The sequence below is a fragment of the Emydura macquarii genome, unplaced genomic scaffold (assembly GCF_026122565.2).
Source record: "Emydura macquarii macquarii isolate MOO-44397 ecotype Brisbane River unplaced genomic scaffold, CSIRO-AGI_Emac_v2 contig_2681, whole genome shotgun sequence".
Classification (NCBI taxonomy): Eukaryota; Metazoa; Chordata; order Testudines; family Chelidae; genus Emydura; species Emydura macquarii.
In genome coordinates this window covers 1535394-1551527 of record NW_027132818.1, presented here as the reverse complement: position 1 = coordinate 1551527, position 16134 = coordinate 1535394, and the positions used below count along the sequence as shown (strand labels likewise).

Here is a 16134-nt window from a genome sequence, read left to right as displayed (position 1 = left end):
CTTTTAAGAAAATAAAATTGGGATAAATTGACAGTACTGTACACTCCGAATAAGAGGTTCCAGATTAAATCTGAGCCCATCTGGGAATAAGTTTAAATGATCTGATCCCAGATCTATGATTACACTTGAAAAACCACCAACCTTTATCCTCCCCATCTATAAACAGAGGTTCTGGAAATATGGTGGAATTACTACTGAAGCAAGTTTACACACCCTTAATTTTAAACATACCATTAAAGTGATTTGATTTTGACTTCTGTGCAGCATTTTTCTGACAGCCTATAAACTCACACTTGTTCCTAACTGTAGCTGTTTTTTCATTTTTTCTTCATACTTTCACTTCTACTGTTTAATCAGTTCATAGATTGATTAGTCAGCTGTTGAGACTGTACTTTATCTAATCACACAGTAAAAGTAGAGATAGGGCAACAGTTAGGAGAGAAAGAGCATCCTTCAAAGATAGAGTTTGACTTCTTTCTGACAGTTGCATTAAAAAAAGGAAAATGATAATATGAAGGAACTTTTTAATCCACAGTTTCTGCTGATGTTTTTAAAAAACAGCATGCAGAATAAGAGAGAGAGTTTGGTCAATACATTAGATATACATTGCAACAATCTCCTTTCTGTTTTATATATTTGTAATAAGAGCAAAGGTTTTATAGCTGATTCTGGTTTGAAATTAGGTTTAATTAGGAGAATTGTCTTTATATTAGGTTTACTGGGCTACAGATATGAACTGCATATCTTTTGTGTGAACAGATCCTAAAATAATGTTCATAAATTAATTCCAAATTCACTTCATTCTTGAAATGGAGACCATACTAATCACCTGTCTGTTGGTAGCTGATACATTACTGTGTTTTGAGATACAAGGTAAATCGAATAATATTTAATAATATTTAGTGTGCCTTTTCACTACTGAGATCATCGGTCAAATCTTCTCTGAAGTTCTAATGTGTTTAAGATTACTGCGCCTCTCTTTAACACACAGAGAGAGAGAGAGAGAGGCTTGCTTGTGCTTACCTGGGTGTCAGCTCTTTGACAGCATCAGTCTGTTAGCCACACAAACAATCTCCTCAGGGCAATGCACGCCTTTGCTTTGCTTTATAGGTTATAGGTGCATCCCAGTCCCTGAGCTCCTTTGTGGTGTTCCCCTTTGATATCTCGACTCTGTCACCATGGCTACTAACAAAAATCACAAGCGGATGGTGTACACAGGAGCTTGGTTGATTCAGCTGAGGATCAGCCCCCTTTTTAACATCACATCACTGAGATATATTTGTAGTGAAAACAATCATAAGTTTATTATCAAAGATAAGATTTAAGAGAGAGTGGGTAAGGCTAATGGAAAGAGGTTACATATAAAACAAAATCAGTACATGCTTTTTAGAGACTACACATAACTTTACCAAGCTATGCATCTGTCTGAAAGCAGTCTTATCTCACCCAGAGCTTTCTGGAAGTTTTCCAACCAAGGCTATTTGGAATCCCATTTTCATGAATGTACTCAGACTGCCTGATTACTTTGTCAGATGCAGGGTAAAGGGGTGTCCTGTTGCCTTCTTATAGTCCCCAAAGTAATTTGTTCCTTGACTCAAGATGACCTTTGTGGCTTATTCCGTAGTGTACAGACTAAATGTTGACTTCCTTTCCTCCTGTTGACTTTCTGTGCAAACAGGGCTTCCATTGTGCTGGCTTACATTGCTCAATTTACATATGAACTGAGTTAGACAGGTGAATATACATCCTTTGTCTGCCAGAAACCTGTATGTCAACTGTGCCTTGATTCAGACTTTGGGGGGGAGGGGTGTATGGGTGTGTGTGTGTGTGTGTGTGTGTGTGTGTGTGTGTGGTTTTACGTATATAAGTATCTTATATTGTATTTGTATCTACATTTTGCAGCAATATTAATTAATAGAGTTCCCCAGCTTTTACTGAAGACTCACATGACATTCTTTGTGGATAAATACTATGAAAACAGTGTATTAACTGTAATGAGTTTGTCAGGCCTGTTAGGAGTTGCTGTTACAAAACAGTGAACCTTTTCCAGTTGGCATTGACAGGTTCTTAGGGTAATAACAGTAGGTGGCATTACCATTACATATATTTTATATTATTTTATATTTCCTGATAAGGGTGTTGCAGACAGGTAAAGGAATCCCCTGATTACCAAGCACCACGCTGAGAAAACAGTTTCTTAACTATTTACAAGTTTATTTGGGGCAAAGGTGATGTGGGGTTTTACGAAGGAAAAAGGAACAATACATATAACAGAACTATCTACTTTCCTTAACAGGGGGATTTAAGCAGATTAGAAGGAGAACAAGACACAGAGTACACTAGATAACGATTATGAGTTTCAAAAGTATAATCAAATTAATGTTACTAATACCTGAAAACTATAACAAGAATACTATTTAAAATCTTACCACCACGAGGAACAGGGTCATGACGCCTGACCAATGGGGGACAAGAGAAAAGCTCGTGTTCAAAACTCGGACCGGTTACACTCGACTCGACTCTTGCCCAGCAGAGGACTTGGGGGCGGGAAGAGGTAGCAGCTCCAGGGGATCAGTCTGGCGGGCCGACAGCTCTTCTGCCAGACCTGCCGAAATGCAGTAGTTATTATACACTCAGACTATGCTTGGTACATGAGTGGTGTGCAGTATTCGTAACAGCCGATGGCTGCCCCTGGGCTTTTTGCAACGTCCCATTGTTTGCCATTTCAGACGTGCTATCTTAGGTGTGTCAGTAAATGTCCTGATAAGGTCAGGTCTCAGATCTACTGTAATTGCCGAGCGGGAGGGGGCGAGCGGGGGCGAGTGCCGGTCACTAGATATTATACTGTCGCCACAAAGGGAAGGTAACCAGAGCAATAGATAAATTATCTGAATTAGTATAATTGTTGCCTTATGTTCCAGTGATATAAATAACCACATGAGGTAGATGATGACTGGTGGTTTGCCTGGCAGTTTTTGCATTCCTTTTAAGTCTTTCTTAATAAAGGTCCTTCTATTATTCTCATTATGGCTGGTGTTCTGCAGTCACTTATTCCTTCAAGTCAAAAACTCCTGACTGGACACTCCATAAGTGGATTTTTAAAAGCTCTTTAGACTATAACGTCACTCAGAATTCAGTTTTCAAAAGCAGAATCTTAGGGCCTCCTTACTGAACACCTGAAAATCTTCAATTAGTTAGGAATGGATGGCTGAGGCAACTGGTAAAAAACTATAGTACGCAGAGTCTTTAACTTGTAGATCGCCAGTTTTAATTTGGTCCAGATCCATAATGTATTAAATGAATTGGCTGTCTTAAGCAGTCTCCTAGTGCCTGTTCATTCCTTTTAAGTCTCATTGTCAGTCTTTCCTGTTAATGAGCTTCCAATGGCTAATGTTATATATTGTTTTTGGAATCGTATTGTGGAAGTCTGTGGGAGCTGCGATATGTGCAGCATAATTGAAAAATGGCCACTTATTTGATGCCTAAATATGGATTTGGGAGCCTAACTTTAGGCACCCAGTTTTGAAAATCTTGGCCTGTATATTATATCTAGTTTAAATATATGTTTGAGTATGATATAGGCCTACCTAGATCCACTTTTTTACATGGAAGTGTAAAATAGTTCTGGATTAAGGAAGACTTATTCTGTTACCTTTTTAACATAATATAGTTTGTGCACATACATTGTTTATATGCAAAGCCTAACTTTAACAAAGGCCTTTTACATTCAGAAACCCTGTAAGGTAGATCAGTTTTTAAAAAAATATCGTAAATACAATTAATTCTTGGCTACAATGATTAGATACTAATTTCAGATAGCATTGGAGATTCACAAATTCAGCATTTGTGAGTTAATATACATACAAGAGATGAAAGCCAGTAAATTAGTGTAGCCAGCTTATTTAAAAATAAGTTTAAGTTACTGATACATTACTCTCAATGCCTGAAAAAATGTGGCAAACAACTAGAACCATGTTCTGGAGAAAAGTCTTATATTTTGTTTCATATTCCAGTTGTTTTCATTTCATTTCATTTCACTGTCTAGTCAGTGTGTTCTGGACAAGTGTTGCATCTGAACGACTGTTTACATTTCAGCATTTCTGTCTTCCAGTCAGTGGCAATGGAAGATGCAATGCTGTAGTGCCTGGCTGTTCTCCTGGGCTGCATTAACTACTTAAACTTTTTTCAAAAGGTCTCCATGTCCTAGACAGGCAATATTCATCCATCTCAATCTAAGAGTGATGAACTACCTGCAGTTATGTGCCTTGCTTTGCCAGAACCAGAGCGTGAAGTATTTAAGTCCGTGTTTAATAAGTGCTAGAACAAAATCTTTTATCAAAAGTTTAGAACCAAATTGTGAATTTTGATCTAATCTTCACTTATCGCCTAGATTAAAGTAGTATTTCTTGTGTGTCTTCAATTACAGCCTGGACAAGTAGTTTATATTTGTCCTTTGAATATGACATTGCAGCATTTACGACAATGAATCTCCTTGTTTTGGCCATAGTTTTAAGAAATTTTAAACAGAAACATTTTAACAGAAATAATTTATGCTTTATTTTAAATACTCTGTTCACATAGAGCATCATTTTGTGATGCTGAGTATTACACAAGAGGCTGTTAAAATATCCATCTTCATTAGATAATTACAGTTCTTCTCTGGCTGGTGATATGAGGCATAAGGGGGAATGTTTCTGTCAAGTTACGATCCTCAGTGAGTAGTGGGACTAGAGGTTTCCTTCCCCTAGGATTTAGAGGGCTGGCATGCTCCACCTCTGCCTACTCCATATGACCCAGATCCTTTCTCCTCAAGGGCAAGATCTGATGAAAGCTCCAGGGGATAATCCTTGGAAATTTCCTGGGCATCCTCTTGCCTTTCTGTGAGAGTGCAAGATTTGGCCTTAAGTCAAGAACTGCAATAGTTTAAGGTTTGCATAGCAACTTTTTTGCTCACATTATGTATTTAGTGTCCTACATACACTTAATAGTCTGCCTCGTTTTCAAAAATACTGTGTGGATGTCTTAATGTTATCAGGATCTTTGTTATACTTCTTGACTATTTAGATCTGCAACTTTGACACTGCTCTAATTTTTAAAAATATTAATGTATGTGTGTGGTTTAGTTGCTTATTTTTAAACTGTCTGTCTGCACCTTTTGGAAAACACATTGGCAATCTTGAAAATACCATTAATGATGGATGAAATATGAACTCCAAAAGTTATGAATATCTCAACAAATGTATAGCTTTCTATCTTATGACTTGCAGTTACCTATCTTTTTTTTAAAAGGGCAGGTACTGGACTGTGCTAAATATTCAGTTGAAAAATAGATTTTCATTCAGCTGACTGTTGAAAGGGACTGGTATTTTGTTTAGTTGGTATCTTATAGTACTGTGCGAGATGCTGATATTTTTAATGTCATGCCAAGCAAGACAGTACACTAAATAAAATATAAATCCTCATAATTTAATTCCCATTTCATTATAGCTGATGCAAGAGATCTACTTATTGCAAATAAGTCTTTTCTTAATTGCAGTTTACTTTCGGATAACATTTGCCAATTACCATTCACTACCGGATACCCAATTTTATTAGGCATGTTTCTTGTTAGTGTTGCTTATGTATCTTGTATTCGAAATCTCTTGTTCAGCAAAATATAGAAGTAGTGTGCCAGTTTGTTGATGAAAAGAAAATGGTGAACTTAAATGCCTTTAAAAGATTTTATAAAAAAAACAAAACAAAACCAGATCTCACATTAACTAAATATATAGCTATAAATAAGATAAAAATTACTTTTTATTTAGAACAGCGAACAGAAACTTTTTACCTGTTTGGACCAGACATCAAACACTTGGGCCTCCGTTTTTGTTGCAGCAGTTACTGACTTTGCAAACACCTACTCAGATTCTTCAAACTGGAATGGAGACATCACTCTTGTAGTGAAAGCTCTGATCTTAGCAGATAAAAGTGGTAATGATTTTTAATTCTTGTTATAAAATGTGCTTATTTGTTATAAAATAAGCTTAGTCGTAAGGTAAGCGACTATGTAAAATACAAAGTATGCAATCCTACAATTTTGGTGCAATCAGAATTCCAACTAAAGTGAATGGGGGTTCAGTGCAAGGAGTTCTTGCAAGATCAGGTCTGTATTCCTTTATGGATTTCATAACTTGGTGAACTTATTTATAAATAAATAAATAGAAACACTCTCTAAGTTAGGAACTCCAAGTTCTGAAGTCTGTGAATGGCTAAATGGCTCTTTCTGTTTTAAAATGTTCTGTTAAGAAATAAATTAGCCTTAGTGCAAATAGTTGGGCTTTATCTTCTTTAATACTTTTTGTTCTCGTGGGTTTTTAAAGTATGATGGCATTAATGCTCCAAGGATGTTAGTTCCGCATCTTGGCCTAATGACTTAGTCCTATTTAACTACTTAAGATCAAAAAATACAAGTCTTGGAATAAAGAAATCAAATGAAGATGAGGAAAAGGGGCACTTAGAATGCTGCTGTGTTCTTAATAGCTAGTTAATATTGTAATTAGTAACAGATTATCAATGTTGCCACTATAAAGCCATGTCACTTTCTAAATCCTCTGTTCAGTAGCAATAGAGATGTTAGCTCTGGACTGATAAGCCAGAACTTAAACTGCAACATGGAGAGTGAGCCACTTACTAAACAAGTGTAAGTGAAGGTCGAGGGGGCTGGGCAAGAACCAAAAAATGGAGGAGGAAGAGGTGCATCAAAGGAGTTTTTGGCTGAAAGTAGCTCTCACACATAACTAAACTGAGCATGCCACAGTCTCCTTATCCACACTTGAAATGGTGGCAGCAGCAGCAGTTTGGTCACCTGGAAAAAGGACAACAAGTAGATCAGTGGTTTAAAAATGCTAAACCCAATGGAGCAGAATAAAATTACATATTTACTGGAGTGGCGTAGTGGTCTAGGAGTGAAGTGGCTTTATTGTCCTTACAAATGCATGAATTTGAAGCAGATTACAAATCAGATAACTGTTTTCATCCATGACCAACCTCTGTACTCTGTATTTCCCTCTTGATGAATGTTTGTAAATCCCATTACTGCTAATATTTATGTGAATTATGTTTAATATAATTTTGCTTTACACATTCATAATTTCTTGATGCTAATGGAAATAATAGGTGTGCATGAAGAGAGAACTTTTTCTGGGATTACACAACAGTTTAGTTTGGAGCAAAGTAGAGAATCCTTAACATTGAAAAATACTGTAAACTGCAAAATTTAATAGGTGAGCTGGATTAAATAGGTGAGCTAGTTCAGTAAGATCAGGTACTATCTCAACCTTTAGGTGCCCTCTATCTCTACTAAGCTGTGTAAGGTCCCTGGCTCCCCTTGGCTTTCATTGTCCTTTGCTGCTCACTATTAGAGATCCTACCAGTAGTGATTAATATTGTCAGTGCTTTTCTCCTTTCATATCATCCTTCCCCCACACACACACACAATTTGTGCTGTGCACAAGTGCTTCTAGCCGTGTGTGCATGTGCAGGGCTTGAAAAATGTCCCAAATGTCCTCATCACTTTAGAACTAAGCCTGCTGTGTGTTCTCTAATGCTTATCCTAGATTTCAGTTAGTCTTTAAGTTTCAATGTGACTTTCTAAGCAGAGCTGGTCGAGAATGCTGATTTAGTTGAATCTGAAATATTTCACAGAAACATAGCAAGTTTGGCAAACTTTCAGTGAACCGCAGGCAGATTTCCAGCCTGGTTTCCAGCCGTCTTTTGGTTGGCTGCTAGGGAGCTGAGGCTTTCAGGGTACATGGTTCTGGAGCAGCCCCACCAGGTGGGCTGTCTTGGAGCTGGGGAGCCAAGGTTCTAGGTTCTTGGGGAAGTGGGATCCTTGGGCTGCCTGTCTCCTGTAGCCCTGATGAGGCAGCTACCCAGGAAGTCCTGGAAGTAGCTGACTGAAAATTGATATGATTCTCTTCAGTTTCACTGTTGTTCAGTGGTGAACAGCATTGTAATTGACAAAAATCATGTCATTATGGAATCTCCATCTTATTGGGAAACTCTTTTAAATGTTGAAAATTCCAGCAAACCGAAAATTCCGAGTTTTGGCCCACTCCATTTCTAAATAATAGCAACCAAGTGGTATTTGTTGCCCAAACTGTCCACTTTTACTTTGTACTGCCTTAATCTAGTTTAGTTATGTCTTGTATCAGAGTATGGAAGTATTACTTTTTTATAATGGGTCTGTTTCCATCAAAGTTGTAATGTTTAAGGATCAGAAATAAAATTAAATTGAGAGCCTGGTCATTGTATTCATTTTAACTTTTTTCTTAGTTACACAGATCTATCATGAGCAAGCATCTTGCAAATGACACTTGCTACTCTTTATTATAATCTAGTTATTTTGGTACCTCTTAAAATCTAGCCCAGCCTGCCCTGCTGTGTGGTTACTTGCTTCAATGACATGCAGGTTTTTTCAGTCAAAAACAGTTTTTTGCAGAGTTAATAGGGGGTGGAAAATTAATGAATGACTATCACATTTATTTAAGTGTTTTTTATCTATAGGTGAGAAGTTACTAATGATATTGCAAAGTAGTAACCTGCTTATTTTCTTCTCCATGCTTGCCTGAATCGCTTCTGACTTGTCTGATTTCAGCTCTCATTTTTGCTGCTTTTATGCACTTTCCAGTTCAGTTAATATGCCAGGTCTAAATGTGAGAAAATTAAACACCTTAAGTGAAAGATTTATCTGGAAAAAACTTGGTTTGTGAAATTCTGACAAAAGCAAAGATTAAATGGCCCAACTTGGGAGAGCACATGTTTCAATCCTAAGTGATAAAGGATGAACCTGTAAGTGTATAAGAAATATAAACATGTCAGGTCTGGTGCAAGTTGTAATATGTTTCACTAAGATATGTAAATAATTAGGATATATATTAAGTTCAGAGTTCCCTGCCATAGAAGCTGAATAGTTTATGCTTATTTTTTATATGCTTGAAGACTACTATGTAGATTTTTCTTCATAAATTAGAAGTGGTTATTTAAAGATGTGTGACTAATTTTCAAGGGAACGTTTTGGATAAAGACACTCCCAATTCTATTAACTAGATAAAGAAACACTGACAAGAAGATCAGACCCCAAAGTATTGTACAAAGATGTTTATAATAGCATTAACCTGAAAAGAAATTGTAACATTTGGTTTTTTTTTTGTTTTTTTGTTTTTTTTTTAAACACTGCATTTTTTAACATTCATTGCAACCCAAACACTTCAAACAGTTCTTTTCACCCAAATCATCACATTTGTGCAAATTAATACGCCTCTTTCCAGGCCTGGAAAGATTAGATCTTATCAGTAAATGTTGATTTCACTGTATACACTCAATCACTGAAAAAAATATTTCCATTGTTGATCATAATTTACAGATGGGCAAAGAAAGAAAAATGCTGCTTGAGCATTTGAGCTTAAGCTTATTTACTTTGTATGCTTTGACATATGATGTTGACAATTTGTGTATTAACAGTTATAAAACTTTAACTTTTTGAATGTGTGTCTACTGTCATTAAATTGTCTGAACTCTCCATAATATCCTTAAATTGGGAAAATTTAAATTGATAAAAATAAAAACCTTGATAATAAAAGTCTGTATTATCAGTCTAAGTAAATAAATAAATAAAAATCTTAGTTCTGCCAAGCCTACCTGTTTCAGTGCCTGAATTCAGCTCTGAAGACACTGCTGGAAGTATTCCATTTCATGGATCGAAAATAATCTTGAAAATGCTTCAGCAGTTCACATGGGAATGAAATACAAACTGAAACAATTACAGTGAAAAATAGTTGCCAATATTTGTAAGAACAATTCAGGAGTTAATTTTTAAAATATTGTCATGAATAGGTAAGAAATCTGATAAATGTTTCCACAAAGCTGATAATAACTGATTAATAAAAATAAGTCTATCAAGATAAAGATTATTTATTTATGGAGAAAATCTTTAGCCATTTAAATCAACATTTAAGAAACAAGTCAGTCTTTTGGAACTCTTTATCACCTTTGAGAATGTGACTAAAGGTGGGGGGAGAAAAAGTATTTGAAAAGTTCTGTGAGCCATAATTTAGATAACTGCCAAATAATTTGGGAAATATTGAAAGCCTGAACAGAGGCTTTTCCAGCCTTTTGTGAAGACATGTGCTTGCTGCCTGATTCACTTTTAAAATCAATATGTTTATCATTATCATCTTATGAATTAAGGAAATAACAGTTCTCTGTATATTGAATGACAATTCTAATATGGCATTTTACACGTTTATGGCCCTATGCATCAGACAAAAATTAAGTTATACAACCTCATTTATGTATCTTTATTCAGACAAGGTTCTGTAACTTAATGAAAAATCCACTTACTATAGCAAGGAATGAAGACTAAAGAATCTATGGTGTAGACAATAAAATGTCTAAATAATAAATAAAATAATAAATAAATAAAATAAAAATATTATCAGTTTCAGAGTTAAATCATGGCAACATGTATAAATGCCTGGCCTGTGGCCAATTACTTGATTTTCAAAAATTTGGGTAATATTTAAGAAGGTTCTAGTCACAATGAGAAATGTAGAGCCATTCGTTCTGATACTGGTGTGTAGTATATGGTTACATGAAACACATTTATTGGTTGCTGTAGGAGCTGAGAGAGATACATAACAAGCAGCAACTTCAGAAGCAAAAGAATTTAGAAGCTGAGAGGTTGAAAAAGAAGGAACAAGAGAGGAAGACGGTAGAACTGGAAAAGCAAAAAGAAGCCCACAGGTAACTGTTTTAGTTTATGCTAAATATGAAATTTACATAGAGCCATAGGGGTTCATAATGCTTCACATATAAATAAGTAAGATAAACTTTCTGCTGCTAAGAATTTAATCTAAACTCACTTATTTACTGAACATCAGTATGTTGGCAGCTCTACGAAACAAGGAGAAAACTAAGCCCATAGCCCAGATTTTATTTCAGCCCAAACGAAGACTGCACTTGGATGGGGGAAAGTCTTGTATCATTCTTGAGTCCAAAGTCTAGTGTGGAGACAAACTCTTATGCATGTTCAACATGTTCACACCCTTGCTTTTGGTTCTTTTTAGAACTCTGAATCGCAGTGATGTGTAGTGAATTTGGGAAAAGAAACTAGGATGCTTGGTATGCTTTTTGTGTGTGGGGGGGGGGGGGGGAGGGAGAAAGGTGTTAACAGAAATGCTTCTCCAATCCATAGATTTGTGTTTTTGTTTTGAATGACCATGCTGTTTTGGAGCCTTAGGGAAAAATCAAAAGGTTTGGTATGCTTCTATGCACTGGATTTTTCTGATGTACCTTAAGCATTTTGTATTACATACAAGACTAAATGCTGAATAAGGAATTGTTTTGCTTTAAGAATCGTCATTTTTTCCATATATATGGTATGCAGATTAGCAGGCAGCTCTCTTCCATAAGGGAGAAGTTTTATTTAAACACAGTAGAAAATTTAATATGATATAGCTGTTTGTAGCTATTTGAATTCATTTTCAACATTCTTTTGAAACCAATCACACACAAAATGTGGGATCATTAAACACTTAATCTAAACAAAAGCTCTTGGTCAGGTGGTTAAGACAAAGGACTGGGAAGAAAGGCTTTAAATTGTATTCTGTGCCATTAAAACTCAACCTGGGGCAAGCCCTTTAACTATGTTCCTTCTTCCTAGCCAAACGAATTTGAAAAATTTGGTGAAAAACAGGATCTCGTTGAAAGCCACATTGGCAAACAACAAAAGGCTTTTTGAAAAAATAGTTCAGGTTGAAAGTATGCTAATGGAGTCCAATTAAAGCCCTCAAAAGTTATTTACATAATGTTCTACACCTTTTTAAAAATCTCTAAGATTTGTTTTAGAGCTGGTTGAAAATTTTCCAGTAGAACAGTTTTCTGTCAGAAAATTCTAATTCAATGGAATTGACAAATTTTCCTGGTATGCCTAGTTTCTTGCCAGCCCAGGCTCTCTGCTTCCCAGGCACCCAGCCTGGCTCAGAATTTGAGAGTTGGGATCCCTCAGGCTGCATGGGGAGCTGAGACCAGAAAATATTGAAAAATTCCATTTTGGTTCTTCTGAAATGTGGTGGGGGTTTTTTAAATGCATCTCTCATAGAAAATATTGTTTATCCAACTTTTTGTTCTTATTCAGAAAGAATCATTTTTCAACAATACAAAATTTTCCAGAGGATGGAAATTCTAGTCCTCACGCTGTTCTAATGTATATGTCTGGAGACAAAAAGTTTAGGACTCCATCTGGTTCCCCACAGTTACATAACCACTATCACTTGCTTGCCCTACCTGGCGTTTACCACCACCAACCTTAACATTGCCTCTTAAAGTTTACAGAAATGTACAAAAAGGTCAAAATAACAATTAAATAGAAAACGACTGATTGACCTTCTGGATAATAAATGTTTTTAATCTCCCAGTTTAATCTTTTGTTGCCTTTCAAAGAAAGAGGAGAAAAAAATGACAATAATATACAAGTGAGAAAAAAGAATGGAATGAATATAGATAGAATGGGCTAGAGAATAGGTGAGAAAAGTAAATAAAGAAAATGGGAGAAGGAAATAAGATAGGAGAGAGACACGCATCATAGGTTAGTGGGAGTTTTTTTAATTGTTTGCTGCTGTGTTGTAGTTAGCTGGAGACATATTTATACTGTTTGGGTTAAAGTGATAGGGTTTTGAGTACTTTGTTAAATTACCATCAACTCTGCATTTATAGTTAAATCCAAGAAAGAATAACCTAAAATTCCTCTGCGTGTGCAGCCAATCTTTGGATGAGTGAAGGCCAGGCAGCCACAACCCCAAGTTTATATTGACTTGTTTTGACTATTGGGAGTGATGACAGCTATGCACCCAGCATAGCACAAATAACTCAGTTCTATTTCTGTGGCTAAGGAGTCTGAGAGAGCGCAAAGGGTTGGGGAACGTAGAGATCTTCTCTAAAATCTGTTATGGTCAGTGCTGTACAAAGTGATATTAAGGGTTTGTCTACACACCAAAGAAAAACTTTGGCCAGTTTCTGAGTTTGAGTAGGAATTGGTAAATGTCTGCTTGTGTGTGAGAGAGAATGTAACTTGCTGTTAAATATATTTCAAGGAAAACTTTATAGTCAGAATTCTATATTGAAAATATCAGGCAAAAATTCTTATCAATAACCTAGATTAAATAAAATGAATTTGTAGGCAAGTGATTTAAAGCAATAATTATTTGGAATGTTCTGTTACACTGTCTAGTGCTGTACAGGAAAGGGGAATTGAGAGAGATGCAGTTTTAAAAGAACAGAGCCAGTCTCTTGAATAGGGTTGCCAGTTTTGGTTGAATATACTCCTGGAGATTTCATCTCATGACCTAATCTTTAATTAAAGATTAATCTTTAATTCCTGGAGACTCCAGGACAATCCTGGAGGATTGGTAACCCTACTCTTGTAACAAAACTGTCTTCAGGAAATGCAGTAATTATATCCAAAAGGCTTGTTCAGTTGGCTTGTCTTGTTTAGATATAAGTATTTTGAAACTAAGAAATATAGCCCTGCATTTCCTGAGCAGATATATGATGACTTATTTTTCAGTATTATCACTTTAAAACCTGAAGTGCCTAAATTTAAGCTCTAAAACCTCAAGGTTGTTTTTATCTTCAAATGAATGTGAATTTTTTCTAGTTTGTCACTCTTAGAATGATTTTCCATGGATTGTGTTAATAGAACTGTGCAAAAATACAAGAAATAAAGTCTAAAATATTGTTGAATTTGCAAATGCAACATTGGGACCTTAAATGCAAAATAATCAAGGAACAAGAAACATGATTCTCATAGTAACACTAGCTCAACACAGACTACATGTTAACATAGCCATTTAAATATAACTAGTAATCAGAAATGAGCATAACTTCACAGTAGTAACTGTGACTCAACATTTTTAAAGAAAGATCTCTAGCCCAGTTTGAGAAGGTGAACACCAGCAGTTCTAGATCTCCAAGATCTCTGCAAAACCAAGATGATTTTTTTTTCTCTTGCAGACAGCTCCAACACAAAATTAGTGGACTATTTACCATGCAGGAATCCTTGGTGCTCTCATTATTTCACTGTTTGCATTTTAGAGTTGCTTCTGCAGAACTCCGATTGTAAACCCCAGTTTTCATATGCATGGCTGAAAACATAGGGTTATATTCAAAATGGATTGCAGCCTTAACTGTCAAGTTGTTATAGTGTGCTGGTGCTAGATGTTTTCTGGGCAATGACTCTGATTCCCATTAAACTTAGTTTTTTGTAGTCTTAATAGTATTCTCTTAGTTGGCTGAGAGTCACTACTATGGCTCTTCGTCATTAGATGCTTAGCTCTACTAGCTGGGCTTTCAAAAGGCCTTGTCTTCTGGGATTTTTTCAGCAGTAAGGAAATACTGTAGGATGGGTGCTCCTGATAGTTCTATTAATACTAATGGGAAATATGTGAGCTCATAAAATAAATCACACATTCACAAAGAAAACTAAATATTGTTTTCTTCGCTTTGCCTATTTTAAAAAAAATTGTAATTGACAGACGACTCCAGGAAAGGGATGCACAATGGCTTGATCGAGTGCAACAGGAGGAAGAGCATCAGCGGCAAAAAAAACTTCAGGAAGATGAAAAGCAAAAAAGGGAAGAAATAATCAAGAAGAAAGACAGCGAGGATAAGGGCAAGCATGAAATGCAAGACAAACTGAATAAACTTTTCCATCAACGTCAAGAGTCAGCCAAGCCTACCATCCAGGCTCCCTGGTCAAGTGCAGGTATGGAAGAGTAAGGAAGTCTATTGCATACAGTTGCTAAAACATAGATTCCTTCTCCTCATGCCCTGTCTTCTCATTTCACATGTTGGATATTATGTATTCAAACTAAATCACTAATGTTGGTTAAATAAATGATTTAAGGCTTACGTTGTCCACTCTGCATCACAGATCTCTTTTAGGTGCTGTTGCTCTCGCTACAAGTGTGGAATGTAATAGAAGTCACATAGGGAATGAAAGGGACTGAATGAGATGCACCATGCAGGTTGGAGAAGAGAATTTAGCTGTAAGATGGTGCTTGTCTCCAACAAACTATTATTTCTCAAAATAAAGAGCTAAATAATGTTGCCATGTTTCACCTTTAGAGGTGAAACTGCACTTCAAAAATCACTTCACCTCTGTGTATAGTTTGTATGTTAGTCTACAACATTGGCTTTGGGACCCTTCAGAGTAGAGGCAGTATGTAACTGTGGCTAGGAATATACAATTTTCCCAAAACCCCCAAATTATTTGGAAAAACTTAAAACCAGTTAAAGGGGAATAAATACACTAGATGTTATCCATCAGCCATATAGTATTTACCAGATGCGGTGTAGCAAGACTGTAAAAGATCACTATATGGATAATGAATACCAGGAACTTGCATATCAAGTTAATCCATTATGTCAGTGCAATGTTAAAAACAAAACAGAAAAAGTTGTAAAATCATTGTACATGGTCTTAAATGCAGGTATTTTCTATATAAATAGCTGTGTGTTTCATAAAAGCTAAAAGCATATTATTTTAAATAGGTGGTGTGAAAGGAGAAAATAGAGAGAAAATGTAAGTTTAATTATTTGTTTGCTTATTTCCCCTTATGTAAAATGGGGATAATACTTTTCTGCCTCTCAGGGGCATTGTGAGATTTAATTAGTTAACGCTTTGCCTCTCATTTCTTTTACCTCTCTTCCTTTAAAGTGTTTTACATACATTTCGTTTGTTTTTTAATATGTATTTTTCTCTCTCTGTATATAGAAAAAGCTCCACTAACTATTTCTGCTCAGGAGGATGTAAAAATAGTGTATTATCGAGCATTGTATCCTTTTGAAGCCAGAAGCCATGATGAAATCACTATTCAACCAGGTGACATAGTCATGGTAAGAAGAATGTTGTGCTGCTTGAAAAAATGTACTTTGTTTTACATCTCTGCTTATATTTGTATACCAGTATTTTATCTAATCTAATTTTGAAATGACATATACCACAATTATAAAGACTAACATGTACTGTATATACTATCTCATATTATCTCTGCTGTTAGAATAATGAGAGAGGCAAGGTGGGTTGGGTAATATCTT

At 35.8% G+C, this 16134-nt stretch overlaps 1 protein-coding gene across 6 annotated transcripts in view; it reads left to right on the top strand.

The window, feature by feature from the left end:
* The window catches only part of ITSN1 (intersectin 1), a 201592-nt gene that overhangs the window by 107364 nt on the left and 78094 nt on the right, over positions 1 to 16134 (top strand). For all 6 annotated transcript variants that reach the window (XM_067565566.1, XM_067565562.1, XM_067565564.1 and 3 more), the window contains 3 exons: positions 10658 to 10782; positions 14571 to 14800; positions 15812 to 15933. In XM_067565566.1, the coding sequence (XP_067421667.1) occupies positions 10658 to 10782; positions 14571 to 14800; positions 15812 to 15933 (477 nt within the window). The remainder of the gene's footprint in view (positions 1 to 10657; positions 10783 to 14570; positions 14801 to 15811; positions 15934 to 16134) is intronic.